This window comes from Centroberyx affinis, unplaced genomic scaffold (genome assembly GCF_046629955.1).
Source record: "Centroberyx affinis isolate AG114_WGS23_722 - 3 ecotype Tasmania unplaced genomic scaffold, CSIRO-AGI_Caff_v1 ptg004101l_1, whole genome shotgun sequence".
Classification (NCBI taxonomy): Eukaryota; Metazoa; Chordata; class Actinopteri; order Beryciformes; family Berycidae; genus Centroberyx; species Centroberyx affinis.
Window position 1 is genome coordinate 55,442 of NW_027281880.1, and position 25,419 is coordinate 80,860.

Below are 25,419 nucleotides of genomic sequence, written 5' to 3' on the forward strand. Positions count from 1 at the left end.
TTAAGAGGAAAATGAACGATGTAAAAAATCAGCTAATCAATTGAAAGAAACAATTTAGAATTTCCCCCCATTGGTTGCCAAATCTTTCCCCGTTTGCTTAAATCGGTGGTTCTCAACGTGGGGTCCGGGGACCACCACGGGGGCTTGAAGGGGGTTCCAGGCGGTCCCACAGCAAATTGAGGAATTGTTAAACTTCAGCATTATTTCATTTACAAGAAGTTAACACAATTAGAGAATGTAGAAGAATGACTGTTTTGATCATAGTTTCTCTGTTATCTCACTACCTACAATACAGATAGTCATGGAATTTTGGACAAAATCATATCTGTCAATAAAAACATTCTCAGATTTGGGTTTGAGAGACAAAATCTCATCAAATGGGGGTCTGTGGCTCTGATGTGGACTAAATTAGGGTCCTTGATATGAAAAAGGTTGAGAATCACTGGTTTAAATCCTCTTGCTGCTTAATGCTTACAGCTACTGATACCATAACACAGCTAGAAACAGTGAGCAATAATAACCTCAGACTGGTTTAAAAATGTCATTTTGAGTCATTTAATGTCATTTTATTTCCATAGAACTAGAACTACAATACTGTGCAAAAGTCTTAGGCACCCTAGATTTTTTTAATACACATTTTGTGTTAGATGTTTATTTGTTTTCTGCATTAGTATGTCACTTATAGTAATTTTTCAAAGCATCTTCACTTTATGGATTTTTTTTTTACATGTGCCTAAGACTTTTGCACAGTGCTGTACAAGTTCAGAAAATATGGCCGCTCAATCGAGACAATCATCAAAATTAGCAATCAGTCTATAATTGATAAATATGAATCAGCATTGCTAATAAGCTGCCAGTGGGGGACTAAATTTGGCAAAACAAATTCAAACAAGGAGGATGCAATTTGCAATCAACCTTCATCCTCCCTCAAATCCCCCTGGCTGCAGTTAACTCACTGCATTGTGTTTAAAATGTGCCTCAACAAACCTAACCAGTCTAACCAGTTGTGCAACCTGTGCTACCATCTGTGCTGTACATCTAACCTGACCGCAACTGTAGGATCTAGCTCTCCTCTCCTCTGAAACTACTACTGCAAACACACCATCTCTCCACTGAACGATAGAACATGCGGGGCTTCGTTGATAAAGGTGTCACGATCAGCATTGATTTTAGAAGTGTGTAGGCAGGAACGCAGCATATATCATTTATAAACCTCACAGCACACATCTGAAAGGAGCTCACTGCATTGCAAAATAGGAAGAAGCTTTGATCTGTAATCCTCATTTAGGACGGAGACCGAAGCTCCTGGGGGACTTTTATTTTGAAGGCGCAAGGTGTGAGCACAGGTTCATTCAGTTCTCACCACTTTTATACATCAAAATTTGTGAAGATAAAGCTGAAAATGAAACCCAAGTGTCTCTTACTTCACAGCAGCTGAGGTCTAGAGACACTTCCTTCAGGTTCGGGTTGCTGGCCAGGCCGAGCAGCAGAGCTCTGCATGGAAACACAACGCAATAATATCATATGAAACAATATATATATATGGACAATAAAAGCGTTTGAGTTGAGAGTTTGCAATACAAAGCAGCAATGAAATTTTAGTCTAGCTTGGAGACAGGGGTTTAGATCACAATGCAGTCACTTATATATGGAAGAGGGTTAGGGCCACATGTGAAAAGTGTATTTGAGTTCTGAGATTAAAGTCAGAATTGTGAGTTTAAAGTCAGAATTGTAAGAAAAGTCAGAATTCTTAGAATAAATAAATAAATAAAACTCAGAATTATGACTTTTTTCTCAGAATTATTAGTCTCAGAACTCAAAAAAAGTCACGTGTCCCTAATCCTCTTCCATACTTATAAATATGAAAGCTGCACTAGTCTCTGGAAGTTTCAATTTGTCAAGAAGATTTTCTGCCATTGAACCATACCCAACACTCCATTAATAACAATAATAATTTAGGTAATTAGGCCAAATCTATGGTGTCTCAATTAGGGGGAATAGGACACTTTTTTTCCATATTGTGATTTAGCCTGAAAACACCGGTTTATTTTTTACGTGAAAATCTGCAATGAAAAGCGCAATCAAAAGAAGTGAGAGAGATGAACGGAGCCAGAGACAAGTCAGACGGAGAGAGAGAGAGTCAGAGAAAGGGAGAGAGGAGCAGCGGTCTCACTTGAGGGCCTCTGGCGGCAGCTTGGTCCCCGACACGTTGATGGAGCTGAGCGACATGGCGCTGCTGAAGAAGTGCTTGAACGACGGAGGCACCTCTTTACCTTTCCTACAGGGGGAAAGAAGGGAAGAGAGAGGAAAAGTAATAATGATGCCGGAGGGATATGTCGAAGACTTCCAGTAAAACATGTCACCCGCTTTTTAGATCGTGGTTCCTTAAGCTCTTTTTGATGATACCGTGTGAAATGATACGATCCACCTCCTGGCCTAAAAGCCTGCAACCTATTTTTAGGCTGGATCTACAGGTTGAGAAACCTACACTACCAGTCAAAAGTTTTTAAACACCTGATTAAATGCATTATTTAATTATCGTAAAGCCATTTTGATCTAAAGGCTTCTGCTTAAATGCTTGAAATGTGTTTCTTAGACAAATATAAATAGTGAAGTTGATCCTATGTATGAATTTCTTTCCAAAGCCTTTGCCTTTCCATCAAGGCAAAGGGCGGCTGCTTTAAAGAATCTAATATATAAGATAGTTTTGATTTGTTGGTAACACTTTACAATAAGGGTATACATTATTTAATAGTCATCTTTACAAACTATTAAATAATGTATAAATGAATACCTTAGTTAACATGAACACCATTAGGAAATTACCAGACACATTAGTTAACTGTACCCTTATTGTAAAGTGTTACCGATTTATTTAACACTTTTTTGGTCACTGCATAATTCCATGTGTGTTATTTCATAGATTTGTTTTGTCTTTTCTCTTATTCTAAAATGTGGGAAATAGTAAAAATAATGAAAAATGTGGCGTTTTATAAACTTTTTACTGGTAGTGTAGTTTTAGCTCAAAGAAACGTGAAACAAAACAAAAACATGCTAAGATACAGAAGAAGCAGAATCACTCAGTGAGCCAGATAACTTAACAGTGTTTGATCACACACTTATAAGCAGTAGTGGAAAGAGTACTAAAATATCCTACTCTAGTAGAAGGACTGTTACTTTGCTGAAATTGTACTTAAGTAGAAGTGAAATTACCGGTGTAAAATGTAAGTAAATGTAAAAAAAGTAGCTCCTTTAAAATGTCCTCAGAGTAAAAGTTAGTTTTTAGAAAAGATGTGATCTTTCCCATGTGATTCTAAAAGGAGAGATGAGAGAGTTCAAACTACATTCTACACTAGTCCTCTACACTCATCTTCCCTCCTCTGTCCTCCTCCTTTTTGTCTCCTTCCCTCCTTCTCTCCTCTCACTAAAACCCTCACCTCTCCTACTGTCTTCCTGCTAAATCCCCCTTCCTCCTTCTCCTCCCTCTCCCGCCGCACTTGTGTCCTCTTCTCCTCCCTCGCCTATTCTCTGCTCATCAACCCCACACCCCCACCCCCTCCTCTCCCCTTGATGAAGTCCTCTTTAGTGTCTCCACAACTCCCCGGAGACAGACTGGAAAGAGAGATAATAATGGGAAGGCAGACTCTAACCCCCCCCCACCCATCTGTTACACACACACACACACACACACACTAAAAGAACACACACACAGAAATCATATCTCGTCTGTTTCTTGTCTGTAGTGGCACGTTGTCACCAGCAGGTGGCACAGAGAGCAACACACTGACTAGACTGAGTCTGTCATGTCAGGTCAGATCTGCCTTTTTTAGGGCAATGGGCAACTTTCTGAGACAGGAGACAGACAGCACCAGCTTTAGCAGAGAGGGAGGATGACAGATGGGAGGAAAACTTGTACTGGGAACATACTGTAGGTACAATGAAACTCTGACTGGTTATTATTGTGGGCAAAAGCTCATTTTCAAGCAAGCACTTGATGGATGGTGATGTGCAGGAGGGGGCCAAGTGCAACAAAAACCCCTGTCAGCAGCTTTATAACCCCATCATTTATGATTTATATTTTAAACTGTGCAATACTGATTCTGGTAAGAATTTTGTGCAATAATTCCACTGTGCAATAATTATTTAATTATTTGCACTGTTGTATATATTGTAGTATGATGCACATATTTGTACGTATTTCTTATTTCTCTTATTTCTATATTATTATTGTTATATATTGTAGTATAATGCACATATTTCTTATTTCTATTTTTCTTATAATTTCTCTATGCTTATATATATTTCTCTTCTAGAATGTGAGCAACTGCAACGTAACCCAGTTTCCCCTCGGGGATCAATGAAGTATTTCTGATTCTGATAAAAAATCATAGTAATTGCGCTTTGGAAACTATTTTGAACCGATATCAGAAAGATATTTAGGTCCTGATTTCATAAAACGATGCAGGTAGCAGTTCTGGACTTTCATTTTGCTGTGATATTTATATTTTCTAATAATACATATCTAATATCTATCCCAATGTGACTGCCTTAGTTAAACAAAGGCTAAATAAAATAAGACGTAGATCTCAATCACAGCAATATAGAGACTCAAGGCTAAATTCTATTCTTCATTATTCTCTAGTAATTCACCTGTTTATCGTTCTTGTCACCATTTCCCAATTAATAAGTATCACGCATATCTCTAATGATGTCTGCCTCCAAAAAAGGTTTAGCTTTGGGTGTTTTGAATTTAATAATCAAAATCACAATCACTTTAATTGATGAGTGTCACAGATATTCAGAAATGTGTTATAGTGGGCAAGTGAATTTATTTTCCTCTAATTTTTTCCTTTAAGTTTTCTTAAACAGTGAAGTTAATAAGCAGTATGGCTTCAGAAATGTCTCAACATCTAAAGTTATTATTCAAGTTCTGATCATTTTCTATAATCTTAACATGAAATACCCAAGAATAATAAAAGCTTTTTAACTTTATTCAGTGGAGAGTGCCTTGGATGTTTTCTTCTTTTTTCCTCTTATTATTCGAGTTATTGCATATTCTATATCTCTGGGCGAAAAAGTACTGAGCGCATAATTTTGTGTATGTATGTGGGCATATGTGAGTGTGTGTGTGTGTGTTTATGTACATACGCAATGTGAAAACAGAGACTTGAGAGTTCTATCATCAAAGGAGGGAGACTCTGTGAAGCAAGCTGCACTGCATGGGGCTCTGTGCCAGTCTACCAGAGGCACTGACCCGTGTGTGTGTGTGTGTGTGTGTGTGTGTGTGTGTGTGTGTGTGTATGTGTGGCTGTTGGCTCACTAAACAAACTGCCTATGTTCACTGACAACGAACAGTCATTGTCAAACTCCTGAATCATCCTTATGGCAAAAAGTGAAAAAAAAAACAACAACAACAAATCATAAACTTTAAAAAATGTCATTAAAAGTACCTTCAGTTTCAAAGTCAGTCCTTCTACAGCATATTCATATCCATATAACATGCTGGTTGTACTGTAGATGGTATGCTGAGGTGTATTGAAATTCACATAACCTCAGTATGGACAAACGCTGACTGTCCCAAACAGGCTTTTTGAGAAGTTTTTATTCCGATCCCTTTCATGGATATTGTTTTACAAGCTAGTTCTGGTCTCGATATGAAAGGTAGACCAACCCTTCTGTGCTTTGTTTGTGGCATATGGACTGGAGTTAATAAAACAGACTGGAGGAGGAGGTTTATATTTCCTTGCTGAAGCTGAAAATGAAGAATCTTTTCCAACATTTCTTAAATTACTTCTTTGTAACACAATTTTACACATGCTTTTGTATCATTTCTCTTTACCAATCATATTCTTGTTGCAAAAAAAGAAGAAAGCTCCAAGGCACTGTTCTGGCAAAAAGTTTCAAAGCCTTTATTCAGACGGCTATTTCATGGTGAAATTCTTAAAAAACATAGACAGCCGCTACACGTGGGTTGTAACCCAGTTCTATTTTAACATGCACCAGCTTTTGTCTATGTTTTTAAGAATTTCACCATGAAATAGCCGTCTGAGTAAAGGCTTTTAAACTTTTTTGCCAGAACAGTGCCTTGGACCTTTCTTCTTTTTTTGAACTTTCTTTCTGAGTATTCTTGGTGCACTTGCCTGTCTTATTCTTATGCAACCCTGTTTTTAGGCAATCTGGACTTTTAATTGTTACATTTTCTCGGCTTTGATGTTACTTTTTATTTAAAAATTCACATTTCAATTGTTAACTAACCCCCAAGTTAGCTGTTGCAAATAGGAAATCTATTCAGCAGTGGAATCTGTAGAATTGCAGCATGTATTTTAGGTGCAACATTTTGCTCCAGCATTAAAATCAACTGTGTTAGAAACATAAGAAGTTGAGATTCTATGAGTTCACACAAACACATTCTCAGTCAATAAGCTCTGTTAGATAAGGGTTGCAGCAACACATGACTGAGCCCTCTGTGGACACCCAGCTGGGGGACAGCTCCTACCTGTGAGGGAAGACGCTCTTTGACACGTTGAGGACAGAGAGGTGCTGCACCGAGCCTCGCAGCAGGGCAGAGCACACCTGGAACACACACACAATATACAGTATTAACACTGCTGTCTGTGTGTGTGTGTGTGTGTGTGTGTGTGTGTGTGTGTGTGTGTTAGCACAGAGTCCTGAAGTATTTTACTCAAGCAGAAATCATGTTACTTCAACTCAAGTGAGGTGAAGAATACAGTAAAAAAGAAAAGTGGAGTTCCACACAGAAATTGACTAAATACTTCCTTTATAAAAGTGCATTTGGTAGTTATTAATATGCATTTGTATAACTTTGTTCTTGTATTGTACTTTTGTATTTGATATATTACTTTGTCATGTTGATTTTTGACATCATAGAGTTTTGTCAAAGGCTTCAGGTGATCTATTAAATATAATGTGTGAAGTGCCACAATAACTATTGGAAATGTATCAGCAGCCTCTCTAACAGTTATTATTAATGACTTTTGAGCAAAAAACATTATGATTTTGTGCACTTTCCAACCCCCCTTCCTAACCAGTAACTCTCCATCTGTGTGTGTGTTTGTATGTGTGTGTGTGTATGAGAGAGTATAAGTGAGAGAGAGAGAGAGAGAGAGAGAGAGAGAGAGAGAGTGTATTGCATGTGAGTTGTGTGTGTTTATAAGTGTATAAATGTATGTTTGTGTGTGTGTGTGTGTGTCTGAGAGTGTGTAAGAGAGAGAGAGAGGGAGAGTGTATTGCATGTGAGTTGTGCGTGTTTATAAGTATATAAATGTATGTTTGTGTGTCTGTGTGTGTGTGTGCTTATGTCTGTGTGAGAGAGAGAGAGGGCATATGAGTTATGAGCCAATCAATAAGCTCAGTGACAGGCTGACAGCTGGCTACATCTCACACCAATCAATGAGTTGTATTTGGCTCTGAGACACACATCAATACGTCACATACAGTATTCAGAGCACTCTGGCTGCAGTGGAGGGTAACAGGGGGTGAGTGTGTGTATAAAATTGATTACATTCACTGCAACATAGACATCAATGGGTCACACTTCAACTTACAATGCAGTATAATGAGATACAACTGTAATTTGTGGACTATAGCCTCTAATTACTTATCCATTATTAGATATCTCTTTCTCTGTTTGTCTATATATATGAGTGCAAGACAGGATGTGATGTCAGGCCTCACCTGGTCCAATGAGCAGTCGGTGTTGGAGAGGTCAAGGGTCGCCAGGCTGTTGGGTTGACCCAGGAAGTGGTAGAAATGCTAAAAGCGAAACATAAAAGAACACACGGGTCGATGTTAGATATTATTTCGCGGGAAATATCGCGATATTTTCCGCAGTATCGGATATCGTGTATCGCGATATTTTGGCTAAACAGCATCACGATATTACATTTTGGATAAATACTTACTATACACATGTTCATCCTGTATATACTATACACCATAATGTTTATACTATATATATACTGTATATATCTTGCATTTCATATCCACTGTTCATACTGTTTATACTGTTCATACTGTTATTTATACTGTTATTTATCTTAGCACACTCATACTACCCCTTAGTTTATTCTATTTATACACTTAGCATATTCATACCACTCTGTTCATACTGTTCATTCTGTTAATACTGTACCATACTACTGTACACCATACTGTATATACTATATATATTATTATATACATCTTGCATATTCATATATCTTGCATCCACTATTCTACTGTTAATACTGCTCATACTGTATATATCTTAGCACATTCATACTACCCTTACAGCTTATTCTATTTATATATTATACATATGCACATTACATTGCACTGCACCTTTACTGCTTCTTTTGCACTTGTGGTTAGATGCTAAACTGCATTTCGTTGTCTTAGTATTGTACTCTGTGCAATGACAATAAAGTTGAATCTAATCTAATCTAAAATGTTGTTGATCATTAAGTGTCTAATATACTGTAAGTGTTCATTTGGACCAAACTAATGTGATTTCAACACCCGCCTTTGTCTTTCCTTGTATCATACCAAACTCACTAGGCTTACATCACGAAATGTTACATTAAAGCTCAAATGAAACTGAAAATGGCTGACTGTAAACATCTTATTGAATGTGAAACTACAGCAGCGGCCGCACATCAACAGCCAGGAAGCATTCGATTCTTGACAGACTGTTTCTGAAACTCTAGAGATGGAGCTAGATACTGTGACAGGTGTGAATGAAACCATTCTCACTTTCTGATCCCACACAGCACTGAGGCCGTTTCATTGGCCGGCAGATGACAGTCACCTCTGTGTCATGACATATTGCCTAGCTACAAATACATCACTGCAGTGGAGGCCATTGTGTCCATCTGTCTGGATTTTGATCTAAAGCCCCTCAGCAGAGAGGTGGAGGTGACTGGATAGTGATGAAGCCCGCCTGTGGCACACTACTCCTGCTTTTTTTTTCATGTGGTATTATACTCAGATGGTTCTTTGACCTGAGAGTAGCATTGGGACCAGGTGAAACTGGAATGTATAGTTCTGGCGTCTGGTAATTGTCATACACACAAAATTTAGCCCCCTCTGAACAGGGGTGGACTTAGTCATTTGGGGGCCCTAAGCAAAGGCAAGCATGTGGCCCCCCTGAATCCCAACTCTCTCACTTTTTAATCCATCCTTTCTGTATATATATATTTTTTTTACTTCACTCTCAGCTACTGATGCAGTGGCAAGGAAAATGAGCTTAAAGCCAAGTGGCAAAATCTCACTAGAAGTTGTATAGTCCACTATAGCCTGACTGAGTAGAGGGGGGGGGGGGGGGGGTGACCATGACTCAAGATTGAAATAATTTGTTGTAACAAAAAGAGGTGTGTTTTTCACTTCTTTTCCATTTCTTTTAAATTGATTACAAATAAGTTGACATTAGTTCTATTCTTGTCTTTTGTGGGGCCCTCGTGGGAAGATGGTAAATGAATGCATTTCATAGGGATAACTGCAACATGTTTCAAATGTTAGGCCTCAAGCTGCACAAAACAAAGTGCTGTTATTAATTCATGTTTTAAATGTAAAATGATTGAAACCAGGAGTTATTCACCTGGTTCACAGACAACTATAAGTCCAAAGAATCATAGGAACAAAGACAGGAATTTGTCCAAGTTTGTTACTCAGCTCTGTATCAGTGTTCTGAGCAGATGTTGGATTTCCAGAGTCGATGCAGTCCTGCAGAGCGACATGCTAACTGATTCACTACGGTCTGAAAAGGCCTCTGAACAATGGCAAAGCCCATCAATACTGCTGCACTGAGCTGCTTCAATCAATGAAGCGTCACTGATACTAGCTTTAAGCTGGATTGGAAAGAGGGGTGGGGTGGGGGGGTGCATTTATGTTTGTATTGATGTCTGCCTCTGTGCTAGGGCTCATGCATATACAGTAGGGATGGGATGATATGCTTATCTCACAATATGATGTAATAAATAAAGGTTCAATGACAACAAAGTCTGACTGTGGAGAATTCTGTTTCTTTCTGAGCCACAAATCTTTCTAGCGATGTCATTGGCTGCTAGAATGTAAACAACAATTTAAAAATGTCATTACAAAGTGCAAACCTTTGTGTTTGTGTGTGTGTGTGTGTGTGTGTGTGTGTGCGCGCGCATGTACCTGCATGTCGTCTCCTCGGAGGACATTCCCTGAGAGGTCCAGATGGACCAGGCTGCTGGGGATGGACGGGTTGGCACTCAGTGACTGGCAAAGGCTGTTCACCCCTAAAACACACACACACACACACACACACACACACACACACACACACACACACACAGCGTCAGTATGATAACATTCAAACCTCCACTTCATGTTTTGACAGCATACTGAGGGAAATAGCAGAGGAAATGAACAGGGAGGGAAGACAGGAAGGAGCGGCTCAGAACGCAAAGAAAGTGAATGCCTCCATATGTAGAGTTGGGTTTGATGCCATGACACAAAATGTTGTGCACCGAGTACTTTGTATTCTTTTGGTGAATGTAAAGGTCTTAAGGGAACATATGGGAAAAAAACATTTTGGCTGGATGTTGTTATTTTTTTGTGCATTTGAGATATTGAAACACATCATGAATCAATGCTTTAATGTTTACTATGCATCCGGTGTCTCAAAAATGCAGCATGAAGGTCACTGCTGACTATTCAATTCTCTGCTACTGACAGTGGTGACAGAGTGTGTGTGTGTGTGTGTGTGTGTGTGTGTGTGTGTGTGTATTTTGGCTAATTAAGGCAGAGCTCAGGCAAGCCTATGCAGCCTATGTTCACACTGATTACCGGTGAGCGTTAGATTAGTGACTAACTGACCTGCACTGCATCTATCACATGACCGACACGGTGAGATAAACGACAGGACTGTCAAAGCGATAGATAGATAGAGGGAAGAGAGGGAAGAAGGAGAGCTGAGAGGGAAAACGGGAGATGGAGGAACAGACGGAGAGATAGTACGAGCGTAAGTGGAGCTGACAGACAGTGAGAGAGAGAGACAGAGGGAAATGAAGAAAAAAATGACATTCCCACACTCAGTCCACCACTTCATCTTAAAGGAACAATCAATAATATGGACTCTTTAGTAACATCTAACATCGGCTATAGTGTTTTCTATAGTGTTTTCTATAGTGTTTTCTATAGTGTTTCCATAGTGTTTCTATAGTCTTCCAGTAGCGATTTTTCTTTTTAATCAACTTATATTAAACTGATTTGAAGCTGTCACAATCAGTCAGTAGATGTTGGGCTCAGGCTGGTTGAATATCGCGATATTTCCCGGGATATCGAACAAACAAAAATAATCATACTTGATGTGAAACTGTTGTCTTTTTAATTCAAGTGGGTTCCCTTTTACACAATCAGCCTTTTTTTGCTGGAAATAGCAGGAATGAGGAAATTATACCAAATGGTCATTGTTACCTACTTCAATTACCTTGAATAGTAAGGTCAAATTTCTAGGCTGTTAATAATAATTAGTATTATTATTATTAGTATAACCTAAAAATTGGATGTAATTTGGAAGAAATAAAGAAATAAAATACCCTCCCCCAAAAAACCCATAAAGAAAAAACTGAAAAAAACAAACAAAAAACCTAACCCCCCACCATGCGATAATATCGTATATCGTGATATTTTGGTGGGACAGTATCCTACTATTACATTTTGGATAGCGCCCAAGCCTAGTAGATCTGCTGAATTACAGGCTCCGTCCAATTCAACACTGAAGAAGGAAAAAAAAAAAAAGTTGGGTCTACTCTTTCCTTTGCATTTGGATTACGGCCTGGGCCTTTAGCGAGGCCAGCGGGGCTCAGCCTGGGCAGTGCAGCTCTCTCACTAACCCCCACACTGCGGAATATGATCGCTCTCTATTGATCGGCAGAGAGGAGAACACGTGTGGAGCGCGTCCCTGCAGACGGAGCCTACTCTTGGATGAGATTCAAGAGGGAAATTTCACCTGCAATTCATGACAGCAGCCATTATAAATCCTCTGCAATTCATTTTTATGGAGAAGCCTCTACAATCAGCCTCTTTTGGTTGCAGTAATCAGAGGAATATTGAAACCCTGCAGGGACCGGGAAACATATTCGTTGCATTTCATTAGAGGCCATTTACTGCTGAAGGATTTTTCCATCTGGCCAAAAAGCTAGTGATGGGAAAAAATAGAGTGGAGCCGTGCCTGTGGGAACTGAATGAAGGTGATCTGGAGCTGGATTTAGACAGACCAAAACACACATGCAGCTTTCTCCAGGTTGTCTATAGATATAATATATGTCTGTGTCTCTCTTTCTCTCTCTCTCTTTCACACACACACACACACATACACACACAGACTTAATAGTGTCATATACAACCCAGAGGCTGGAGTGAACAGGTTAGCAGAAGATGTGAATTTGTGAACAGAATATTACAAAGGAAAGCAGGAAAGCAGGATGCCAGTTCACTCCAGTCCCTTCTAATAATGGATTTGTTCATATGGTAAGCTGGTAAATTGCCCCATGCATTCATTCACCCATCCAACAATAATCTAATTGTCCCATTTTAAGCACACTGTATACAGAAGGATAAGAAAGGACAGCGGGTACCTTTGGGCGACAGTGAGGTTTTGGAGAAGTTTAAATGCTTGAGCCCCATACGAAGTTTGGCAAACTGAGCACCCAGGGAGGAGATACCTGGAGAGAGAGAGAGAGAGAGAGAGAGAGAGAGAGAGAGAAAACAGGCTTTTATCTCTCTTGTTACTACGAAATCTGTAACTGATCTGTAAGCTGATTCGGTCATGACACATCCCACTTGGCAGGAAAAAAAAAAAAGACTGATAAATTTCTATGCAGTTCTCAAAGGACAATACCAATGCACTTGAATGTCATCTTGCCTCGATACAGTTCCTGAGGAAGAGTCTGCTTTTCTTCCCCTTCAGAAACTGGAGAGTACTGAACCTTATCAGAAAAAATGACACTTTACACTTCGGCTTCAGACTACCCAATAGGCAAAAAAATGCAGTCAGAGGTACAAACTCCTATCAAGGCAAAATGACATAGAACTAAAGTGTCAAAAAAAAAAAAAAAAAAAAAGTATTGTTCCACAAATGAGAAAACACATTCAACCACATCGGAGCCCTGCGATAAATTTTACATGAGAACAAATGAGGCAGAGATCGGCGAGCCCCAGACATTTGTCCTATCTTTACATGGCAGAATATTTGGTGGAATGCATCTTTAATTCATGTGTCCTGGATAGATTGCGAGGCCTCAGGGTAGAGGTGATGAAATATTTAACTTCTCACAGCCCAATGTACCAAAACTGTGTACAGTATGTTACCATACCATACATATCTGGTGTATATAAATTGTACATATAAGTTGGCATCTGAACTTTAACTGAGTAATAATTTAATAACTGGCTGAATGTTCAGTGCATTCAATATTTAATAGTCCCATACTGTACATACATGTCTTAATATGAGTTCATAACAGTCAACCTCCAATAGTAGCTGCCATATACTCCAGTCACTACTGATATTCAGGCTCTTGTTAAAATATGCACATGGGTAAAATCACTTTGTGTATTTTTAATATAATATAATCCCATCACTGTAGTTTGTCTATGATTTATGCGTTGTTTTACAGTGTGTTTTTCAAAATAAAAGCGTAAAAGAGTGACTTATTCTGGTTTATTCTGTGTATTTCTAATAATATAATATAATCCCATCACTGTAGTTTGTCTATGAGTTATGTGTTGTTTTATAGTGTGTTTTTCAAAATAAAAGCGTAAGAGTGACTTTTTCTAGTTTATTCTGTGTATTTTTAATATAATATAATCCCATCACTGTAGTTCGTCTATGATTTATGTGTTGTTTTATAGTGTTTTTCAAAATAAAAGTGTAAAAGAGTAACTTATTCTAGTTTATTCTGTGTATTTTTAATATAATATAATCCCATCACTGTAGTTTGTCCATGACTGAAGTGTTGTTTTATAGTGTGTTTTTCAAAATAAAAGCGTAAAAGAGTGAATTATTCTAGTTTATCCTGTGTATTTTTAATATAATATAATCCCATCACTGTAGTTAGTCTGAGTTATGTGCTGTTTTATAGAGTGTTTTTCAAAATAAAAGCATAAAAGAGTGACTTATTCTAGTTTCTTCTGTGTATTTTGTCGAGGTTCCTTTTGTTCTCAACATTTAATCTTTACTTGCCACACTCGGTCTGTGAGGCCGTTCCCAAACTTTCTTCCGTTTTATTTCCTAATGAGTTTTCATAAGAGGAGTCGTTTTCATTTATTGTTTCATAATGTGGGCGTCGCCAAGCACTTTGAGACTGGGACTGGGATTAAGGGCTTTGCACATAAACTAGACTTGAAAGGAGCAGTGTAGAATAGTGTAGGGTATAGAACATGGTATAACAGAAGAGAGGTGAGTACATTAGGAAATAGAATAGAACAGCATAGAATACAGGTGTCGCACCTCTGTCCTCCAGTGGGTTGTTGGCAAGATTGATGGTGGTGAGTCCTGAGCTTGGGTTATGGGCCAGGGCAGCAGCTAGCTTCTGGGCAAAGTCACTGGAAAGAGAAAGAGAGAGAGAGAGAGAGAGAGAGAGAGAGAGAGAGAGAGAGAGAGAGAGAGAATACAGGTATTTTAAAGTTGTTTTTCTTACTTTTAATAGTATTTAAAAGGGATACTGGATATCGACATTGGGTTCTGCAGTTCTAAAAACACAAAATTCACTAAATAAAAAACATTTCACCCCATCACAAATCTCTCACAACTTAGTATATTTTAAGATTTGAATGTAAAATAATTTTTTTGCGTAGTCTCACGTTTTGAGTCCTGCGTTGTCCAGAACCATCTCTTCCAGCCGACCGGAGCGAGACACCACCCGCAGGATCTGCTCACACACGTCCGCAGACTGGACACACACACACACACACACACATACACACAGAGGTCAGTTAGCAATAACTTCATTTTAAAGGCAGGAATAAAAGAGTCAGGGAAAAAAACATACACTGTAATAGAACAGTTTTTAAATTTTCTATTATTTTTGTATTCTGCTTTATTAGATAGTATACAGTGGAGAGTGACAGGAATGCTGGGAGTGAGAGAGTAAAGGAAGAAATGTGATAAGAGCCCATCTTTTAACTTTCTAGCCAAAGCATGGAAATTATACTAAGTAGCTGAGAACAGCTCCAAGGCTAAAAAAAACACATTTAAGTTTGTTTTTTCTTCTTCTTTGTTTCTGTGACAGACAGTGAAACAGCTTCGGATGAGTGGTGTTGAAGCTTCACAAATTTGGACCAAAGCATGCCAGGTCATAGGACTAACAAACACACATGACATGTTTCCCTAAAGTCTCCTAAAGCCCCTAAAGAAACACAGGGAAACCACTTCAGCTCGTCCCGACACCGCAGGAGAGCGAGCCGGGGGAGAGAAAGCACTCAGGTTTAGGCAAGATGAAAAATTCAAACGTGCCCTACCTAGCTGTTCACTGACCCACTTCACTGTTTCCTGACTGTCAGTGAATACGTCATATAGTCAAACTAGGGACGGGACAATAATGCAGAGTCAGAGTTTTAGTTATTTGAGTCTTGACTTGATGCTTGAAGAGAAGACTTGAGACTTGACTTGGGTTCTGGTGACTTGGGACTTGACTCTGACTTGTGCTTTGATGACTTGAAAAGGTTTCTAAAGTCTTGACTTGAGATCTTGTGTTTGTGTAAATGACTCAGATTGAAAGTGATGAGATTTGTTCCAGCGGACGACTGAATTGAAATTCTGTTTTCTGAATTTGTATGGAATGATTGAATTTATTGAAGTGGAAACTGACTATAGAAATCAAACTCATGATGCTCTTACCAAGTTTTTATCCTATTAAAACCATATTGCATTGAAATGATGAAAGATATTTAGTTTTCTCTAAGATATTAAATTGATACTGGACTCTTGATTTGTTCTGACTTGACTTGCTGTTCTACATTTAGACTTGAGACTTGACATTAATGACTTGGACTTGACTTGGTAATCTACATTTAGACTTGGGACTTGACTTGAGACTTGTGCCTCAAGACTTTAGACCGACTTGGGACTCGAGCGAAGTTGACTTGGTCACTACTCTGCCACCAACGAAAACACAAAGTACAGCCCAGGACTCTCTCCTCTGTCATTATTTATGTTTTATTTTCCTCTAATAAATTGTTATATTCATATTGCTGACTGAGTCAAAGTGGATCCAGGTCAGTAACACTTTTTGAGACAAATTTTTACTTATTTTAGATGCTGTTATTTGGATTTTTATGTCATTTGACTTTTTTATTAAAGCTAATAAAAAAGTCAAATATTTTATATAAATATTTTACATATGTTCAAGTAAGTAACAAGTAACAAGTATCAAGTAACTGAAGCATGTTACAGTAGGGGAGAGTGGGGCAAGTTGTCACATGGGTAAGTTTGAGACTCATTTTTACTTATTTTAGATACTGTTATTTGGATTTGTACGTGTCGTTTAAATCTAAAAAAAGCATTTTATAATTGTGAATTGTAGAAAAAAGTCAAATATTTTACATAAGTTCAAGTAAGTAACAGGTAACAAGTAACAAGTATCAAGTAATTGAAGCATGTTACAGTAGGGGAGAGCGGGGCAAGCTAAATATTTTACAGCCAAAAGTCTTAATAAGAGGTTCCCTATGTTGAATTTAACAGTCTAAGTCAAAATAATATAATAATAATTAATAATTATCGGGATAATATCGTGTATCGCGATCATTTTGGCCAGGATAATCGTATGATGAAATGTTCATATTGGATCAGGCCTAATTCAAACTTACAGTGCCAGAGTAAATCTCTCATTATGTGTCCATTCATACCACAAACATTTCCCATCATCATAATAACAGCACTTTACTGGGTTGTTTTTGACATTCCTGCTATAAAGGGCCTGTTTCTCTCAGCCAAACACTGATGACATTGTCCCACACTGTTGTGGGAGAGAGAGAGAGGGAGGGAGAGATGGTGGGGAGAGAGAGAGAGGAACGATGGGGAGGGAGGGAGGGAGGGAGGGAGAGACGGGGATGAGCAGAAAGCGACAGAGGCGACTGTTGTTCACACGTGTCCCGAGGAAACGGCGAGAACGACAGAAGAAGAAGAAGAAGAAGAAGAAGAATGAGAGTGATGAGAGAGTGATGACAGGCAGTGAGGGATGACGCAAAATAGAGAGGGGGAAAAAAGGGAAATATGGGTGTAGCGAGGGATGAAATCGAGAAAAGACGAGGCGGGGGGGAGAGAGGAGCGGGGTCGTTGTTGCATTCCAGGGAATCAGTGAGAGAGGGAGGGAGAGAGAGAGAGAGAGAGAGAGAGAGAGAGAGAGAGAGCATACAAAGAAGCCTGTATATTCCATGGGAGCCACAATAATACTGTTGACGCAGTGACACGGTCAGTGTGTGTATTGTACCGTTTAACCATTTATTAACCACAAGCTTTGTCTCCCTCTCCTCTCCTCCCTTCCCCTCCTCCCCTCCTCCCTTCCCCTCCTCTCCTCTTCTCTCCTCCCTTCTCATTTTCAGCCCAGCATCTTGATTAGACCACAAGACAAACAGCCTGATTGAACTGAAGATGAGCATCATAATCCCTCGCCTAGTATCCCTCGATAGCCAGCTGTGTGTGTGTGTGTGTGTGTGTGTGTGTGTGTGTGTGTGTGTGTGTGTGTGTGTGCGTGTGTGTGTGCGCATCCCATTCCCCACTCCAGTGCCTCCAGTGATTTCTTATCTGCCTGGATAGAGACGGTTAGGCTGTAATTTAAGCTCCAGGCTCGGGTATTTATCTCTCGCTCACTTCTTCTTCTTCTTCTACTCTTTTTTTCACTGCCTCACTGAACTCTCTTTTCAGTTATTCATCAATTAGGACATCAGCTCACTTTTTCCTGGTTGTGGGGAAATTAACTTTCAGAGACTGGTTCCCCCAAGGTCCATCTCTTCTGTCCATCCGCCTCTCCGCCTCTCCATCTTTGTCTCTCGTTCAGTCTCTCTACCGCTGTCTTATGACTCATTGTTACTCCTCTCTCTCTCTTTCTCTCACTCTGTCCGCTGACCTCGACTCTGACCCCTCTCTCGCAACACTTCTCCTTTCATTCCCCTCGTTCTGCCTTGCCACTGTCATCACTTTCTCTCTCTCACTCTCTCTGTCCCGCTTTTATTCTTCCTCTTAACCTCCCTACATCTGTGTCTCTCCACACAAAAAAACATTTGAAAATGGGACAGATAATTCCTCAAAAGCAAGCCTAAGGAGATATTCTGTTGCTTTAGCACTAGATAAGTGTGCAATCACACACACACACACACACACACACACACACACACACACACACTCACTAGGTCTGTCTCATGACCAGACAAGCACATTAGACGCATACTGTCCAAAACACAAGAGGTGGTAACTATAGCAACCTGGCCCCAAAACAAAGCAAAGCTACACACTACAGATCATTTACATTTGCATGGACACACACACACACACACACACACACACACACACGCAAACCTAATTACCAACACAAAAGCCTTGGGCTCCATTATAATGCACCAAAACTAATCTGGGATAACAAGGATACAAGTTGGATGGACACAAGATGTGCGTGTGCCTGCGTGTGTGTGTGTGTGTGTGTGTGTGTGTGTGTGTGTATAAGATTGTCTATACACACACTTCTTATGCACACAGGGAGATTATTTTCGAATTGGGGATAGTGGAAGCTGGCTGTGACGGAGGTGTGTGATAATGGCTTTGGACTGAGGAAGCTGTGTGTGGTAATGGGAGAGAGAGAGAGAGAGAGAAGCCTGGAGACAGAGAGTTAGTGATGGAGCGCTGGGGGGGGGGGGGGGGGGGGCCTCAGCCATCGAGCCCCTTTGTCTCGTCGGGATTAACGGTCTTATCGCACCGGAACATTGGACTGATCCTCTGTTAACAGACAGGAGAGGAGGGGGACAAAGGGAAAGACGTACTGTACAGGCAGCTATACACACAGTTAGGCAAAGGCAGAAAGATGCAGAAAGGTAGAGACAATGCCAATAAAACTGAGTTGAATTGAGACAGGACAGACATAACCGGGGCTACGTTCAAAGCTTCCACTGTTTTGCTCCGGTGCAAAATGTTTGCCCCCAACAGTGTGAAGCATTTTGCAACAGAGGACGCACAGAATCAACATCTCAGCCAATAAAACGAACACTTTGCAACAGGATGTTCAACGATGTACTCAGGTGTCGGGGTGACTTGAACACCCCCCCAGAGTGAAACAGGACGTCCCGCATGAAACCAGAACACATCCCCACCCGGTTTCATCAAAATCAGCCTTTCCAAGTCAGTGCAGTACAGTAGGAGCTTTACGATAACGGTGGTGAAGAGAGGATGGACAGGCAGACAGACAAGAGTTGAGAAACACATCCATCCATCTCCATGCTTCTGTCCTGAAATCACTCTCCCTACAGGGTTCCTACACATTTTCAATTTAAAAAAATTCCATACTTTTTCCCCAGACCTTGATTTGTTTTGAAGACTTTGTCTGGTTGTTCAATATGATTTACACAGATAGACATCTTGCCCCTGCTAACTAGATCATATCACTGTATAGATGAAGATTGTTCTTCACAGAGACAAATATCAGAATATGTGAGATGATTGGCAGGGTTCCTACACGGTTTCCATTTTAAAATTTCATATTTTTCCCAGACCCTATGTTCTTGACCGGGTTTGACTTTGGTGGGTATTTGATATAATGCATGCTGACAGCAGCTGGGTAATAAGAGCGTCCCTCTGTCTGAACATTATTCTTCACATCAACAAAAACTGTGGACTCAAAGTGGCTCTACAACAACATAAAAGCTTTCTGGATAAGCAGATGAAGGAACATTCAGGATGGGTAATTTAAGAGGTGATGATGAAAGGACATTTTTACACTTTTTTAAATAGATATCAGTTCTTCCCGCTCGAGTGGACAGAGTCAGTGAGCAGAGAAAACAAATGAGGGGTGAAAGATAATGAGTTAGCATTCTAGTATACTTTTGAGCACATGACCTTTTTGCAAAAAATGACTGAGGATGGAAAGTGTAGGTGGAAAAAGTGTAGGTTTTTTTTGTTCTCCCAACATGAGCAAACATGATCAGTGAGGCAGATGAAGAGGAGGAAGGAGACAGAAGGTGAGTTAGGAGGGGAACTGACCAGTTTGTAGTCCTTAGTGGAGAGCTTGGTGAACCACTGGTTGAACTCCAGGACTGCTATTATGGCCACCAGATCTCTGAGGAAAAAAACAAGAGATACTTTTTGGAGATACAAGGAGATAAATGGTTTCTGCTGGCCAATAATAACAATAATAATAATAATAATAAACTTTATTTGTATGAAAATAGACATAGAATGAGCATAAAAACAGGGATAGAATGCCATAATTAATGTAAAATAAGATGGAGAATAAAACCCACTTGATAATAATAGTAAAAATAAGAAAAAAAATGAGGAATGCATAACATAAGATGGAAAATAAAACCCACTGAAGAATAATAATAATAAAAAGTTAAAAAATAGACTAGAATAGAATGCATATGCGTAAAATACAACATTTTAAAAGAAGTGCAGCAGTGCATAAGTGCGAATGGCCAATGGCAATATATACATTTTCTTTGTCTGTATTGGCATGCAAGGCTCTCCTGCTGTGAGACCGCTTCGTCTCACCTGTTCTCCAGATGGCTGAAATCCTGCAGGTTGAGTTCTCTGGTGTCTTGAGTCAGATAGATGGTGTCTACGTCCTGGGAGAGAGCAATCACAGCTGGAGTGTTAACAAAACACTTTAGGGTTGGTAAAAACAAGAATGCATCAGCTAAGTCTATGGGGCATATGGAAAGAACCGATGAAGGAATCAATTATGCACAGAGCATCATTTTATGTCATTCCGCGATATCTTACGATAAACAGCATTGAAGCTATAGTTTTTGATACTGACCCACTGCACCTCCTCCCTGTAAGGCAGGCCCAGCCAGTCACACACACATCTGTACATCTGAGAAAACCCACCTGGGGAGAGGGAGAGAGAGAGAGAGAGAGAGAAAGGGAAAAACATGTGATGAACTGATGGAACTCTGTTTAGGAGAAGAACCACAATTTAAACACTTAGCCGCACAATATGTAACACTCTGCCATATATATGATATTAGAGAAAAAATGAATGTTAATTAGAACTTCTTGAATATTGTAACACTATGTAGTTACATTTCACATTTATGACCATTGTTAGTAGAATCTGACTATTTAATTTGTAATTTTATTTTTTATTTTATTGTATTTTTGATATTATCATATCCCTCTGGTTAATACAAGACACTGGATTGCATTGAATCTAATCACCTAATTGTACCCTCTTTTACAAATTTAACATATTTTATGTACGTGTATGTGTATGTATGTATGTATATACGTGTATATATGCGTATGTGTATGTATATATGTATACTACATATATAATTGTTTATTGTTCTGCTTTGGCAATGACGGTTGATTACCATTCATGCCAATAAAGCTTATTTGAATTGAATTGAATTGAGAGAGAGAGACAGAGAGAGAGAGAGAGGGAGAGAGAGAGAGAGAGAGAGAGAGAGAGAGAGTTAGAGAGAGAGAAGTTCAATGTTTGATATTTCCGATGTAGAAGAAAGGGAGGAAACAAAATAGTAGTCTGTAGTTTGATATGTTTTGTACAGTCAGTGTATACACACACACACACACACACACATCATAGTCAATACATTACAAGTCAATACAGCAGAAAAGCAGCTCCTTACCACAGGGTCCAGGCTCAGCGGGCTTGTTGTTCTCCCACAGCGTCTGCAGAGAGCTCAGCCTGTCCGGAGGCTCCATGCATAGCTTCTTCATCACTTTACTGAGAGGAGAGACCAGATCACTGACTTCTGAAAATACTGCCCATGCACTTCTACTGTTCTCAAATGATGCGGCTAGGAGTGTCGATACTCCAAATCAAAGAAAATGAAACTATATTACAGTCACGCACTTAACTAAACCAAACAACTTCACACCTAATGCTATGAACTGAAACTGAAGTAGCATCTGAGTCGAGTGCGGCTCAAAAACACAAAGGAAAGCCCATCAGCCGCTGCCTGTGTTTGTTCTGTCCAATCACGAGGCTCGGTAGCTTCATGGCTCTTCCATCAATGTTCATTTCTGCATTCATATCCATGCTTCCTGTTCTCACAGAAACGTATGAAAATGCAGTTTCACATTCACATGATATGTGAAACAGGTATACATGTTGTTTTGATACTGTGGCTAGTTTCCCTCAACCATAGCCAGAGGTATAGATATTAACCGGTGATGAAAGATGACACTGTCCTTCAGATAAAGTCAGAAGTGTGTGTCTATTATTTTGTCATGTCTGCAACATTTTCAGACATACACACACAAATCACACACACACACACACACACACACACACACACACACACACACACACAGACAGAGTAGTTTGAAAACCAATATTATAGGCTGAATTTGCCTAAATCCATGCTTTGGCCAAATATGTGAATTGGTTTATATCTGCAGATTTTATTGGTAGTTGTAGATACATCCATGAAGAACTAGGGCTGGACGATATGGTTGAAATCAATATCACAATAATCATAATCATTTTTTTCGATATCGATATATATGACGATATGGCTCACATAAACGAAATCACGTTGAATAATCAAATTAATGTTCATCATATTGAACTGAATGGTAATGTTTGGTGTGTGATGTCAAACTAAACTGAAATTTTCACACAATATTCCTACCATACTAAATAAAATGAGCTTGTTCTCATCAGTTCAGACAGCAGAATCGTGCGTCTCGATATCCCAAAAATCACCATGTCATCACAATATAATCCCACTGAAAGACGATAAAAGATAATATTGAATTATCGTCCAGCCCTATGAAGAACTGTATAAATTCTGATGCCACACACACACACACACACACACTTTAAACTCACCCGGGTGCTAGTCCAGGACATATCCTGAGCAGACAGTTTCCTATGTGAGCGACCACCTCATTGACTTCCTCTGTGGAGAGCAGCTTCAGGGAGAAGGAGCCCCGCTCATACTCTATGGAGAGCTGGAGGGACAGAGACAGTGTTAACCTCTGACCCGGGCCTCCATTCATCCATTCATGCTTCCAATAAGACCTCCTTCAAGAAGAATACACCACCACTTGTACTAGTTTAGCTACAAAAGAGAGAAGGACAATGCTTCTCTATTCCCTTTGATCCATCCATTCATTCTAGTTGAAGAGAAGACGCTACAAGAATACTTTATGAGGTTGATATTCCTATCTATGTAAGGTATATTCCATATTTCTCCCCATCTATCCACTTGACCAGAACCCTAATAAGGCCAGCTAACCATTTCAGCATTTACTGCAATTATGTAAATGAGCAGTGACGAAATTAATGTACAGCGCTATGTGCTTCCTGTATAGGCCAAAATTACCATAATCCTACTTTTAAAACATGGGAGACCATCAGTGTCTTGTATGATTGCAATAGATATTAAGAGGATGGACATCTCCTGAGATGAGTGTGAGAGAGGTGGAGCTGTAGAAACGCTGCAGTTGGCAACGGATTACCATATTTGGCAGGTAGATCATGCTGACTGACAGGTAGCAGGCTGTACGGTCAATAAGCCAGGTATGGAAAACTCTGATATCGAGGCCCAGGTCACTTATGAATAACAGATTCTGTAAGGATTATTCTAGTGTTCCAGAGATTTTGCTTCATACCCACAGTGATTAGAGACACTGCCTTCAAAGGAAAAATCCACCATAAAACACTGTAATACAGCTATTAGAGTTGTATAATTGGCCAAATGCATTTCCTCAAATATTAACAAATGTGGTTTTAAATTGTTCTTCCTCTGCCAGTAAACACGACTAGGGCTGGGCGATATGGTTGAAATCAATATCATGATAATCATAAGGATTTTTCTCAATATCAATATATATCACGATATGGTTCATGTATGCAAAATCACATTAAATAATCAAATTAATGTTCATCCCATTGAACCGAATGGTAATGTTAGGTGTGATGTCAAACAAAACAGAAATATTCAAATAATATTCCTACCATACCTCATTTTATGAGAGTTTTTAAGTAAAATTTGCTTGTCATCATCAATTTAGACAGCAGAAATGTGTGTCATGATATCAAAATATCTTCATATCATCACAATATGATTCTACTGAAAGACGATAAACGATAACATTGAATTATCGCCCAGCACTAATGTACAATACAATACAGTACAATCCTCTGTCCCATATGTGTAGCTATACTGTATGTAACAACAGTATATACCACCAGTTAAAGCACATTGTCGTGTTTTGCGTGTCTTTAACATGATGTGTGTTAACATGATGTGCTCTGGACTGTCATTTGGTCTGTGGTTCTGTACCTGTGTAGGCTTGTTACAAGCAATCCCCTGGATCTCCAGATAATTAAAGGAGTGTTCCACCTAAAAGAGAGAAAGAAACACCATTAACACACACCGTGGGCTACATTATATACAACAGTGGTTCTCAACCTTTTTCATATCAAAGACCCCAAATTTAGTCCACATTAGGGCCACAGACCCCCATTTGATGTGATTTTGTCCCTCACACCCAAATCTGAGAATATTTTTATTGTTAGATATGATTTTGTCCAGAACTCCATGACTATCTGTATTGAAGGTAGAGAGATAACAGTGAAATTATGATCAAAATAGTCAGTCTCCTACATTCTATAATTGTTCTTGTAAATGAAATAATGAAGTTTAACGATTCATCAGTTTACTGGGGACCCCCTGGGATGCCCTCAAGGACCCCTGGTGGTCCCCGGACCCCACGTCGAGAACCACTGATATACAGCAATAGATTCCTGACACACTGAACCTTTTATGAGTCTTTACTGAATCTGTATCTTTTAATATCTCTCTCTATATGCCAGGGGAAAATGGAAGCACAAAATATATAAAATATTTCCATGAGCCTTAAGAAAATTCAATCCAAGTTAAAAAAGTGCAATATTGAATCAATGGCTGATGAGGTCCAATATGAGTAATATGAGGCATGACACACAACAAAACAACATTTTACAGCTGTTCAAGGGGGAGGGGTCAGACAAAGATAATGATATTTGTGTCTGTGGTTGAATGAGTGTGTGTGCAGATGTGGTATGCATTGCATTTGTTCGAGAATGTGTGTGTTTGCGTGAGAGCGAGCGCGCATAATAATAAGAGTCTGGTCCGGTGAGTGTGAGACTGAGGGACGGAGTGTAAAAATAGGGCTGTTCTATAATGAATAGGTTGGGATCCAGTAGTTTCTTGTTTCTCAACACCGAT

The 25,419-nt window shown here is 39.4% G+C and overlaps 1 protein-coding gene across 1 annotated transcript in view; it reads right to left on the reverse strand.

The window, feature by feature from the left end:
• The window catches only part of LOC139663712 (F-actin-uncapping protein LRRC16A-like), a 123,146-nt gene that overhangs the window by 44,404 nt on the left and 53,323 nt on the right, over positions 1 to 25,419 (reverse strand). The window contains exons 4-17 of the mRNA XM_071542430.1: positions 24,493 to 24,552; positions 23,034 to 23,155; positions 21,826 to 21,923; positions 20,994 to 21,064; positions 20,726 to 20,799; positions 20,216 to 20,291; positions 14,833 to 14,921; positions 14,480 to 14,574; positions 12,606 to 12,692; positions 10,159 to 10,262; positions 7,696 to 7,773; positions 6,497 to 6,573; positions 2,174 to 2,278; positions 1,425 to 1,494 (exon numbers count right to left, since the gene is read on the reverse strand). Coding sequence (XP_071398531.1) covers positions 1,425 to 1,494; positions 2,174 to 2,278; positions 6,497 to 6,573; positions 7,696 to 7,773; positions 10,159 to 10,262; positions 12,606 to 12,692; positions 14,480 to 14,574; positions 14,833 to 14,921; positions 20,216 to 20,291; positions 20,726 to 20,799; positions 20,994 to 21,064; positions 21,826 to 21,923; positions 23,034 to 23,155; positions 24,493 to 24,552 — 1,206 coding nt within the window. The remainder of the gene's footprint in view (positions 1 to 1,424; positions 1,495 to 2,173; positions 2,279 to 6,496; positions 6,574 to 7,695; positions 7,774 to 10,158; positions 10,263 to 12,605; positions 12,693 to 14,479; positions 14,575 to 14,832; positions 14,922 to 20,215; positions 20,292 to 20,725; positions 20,800 to 20,993; positions 21,065 to 21,825; positions 21,924 to 23,033; positions 23,156 to 24,492; positions 24,553 to 25,419) is intronic.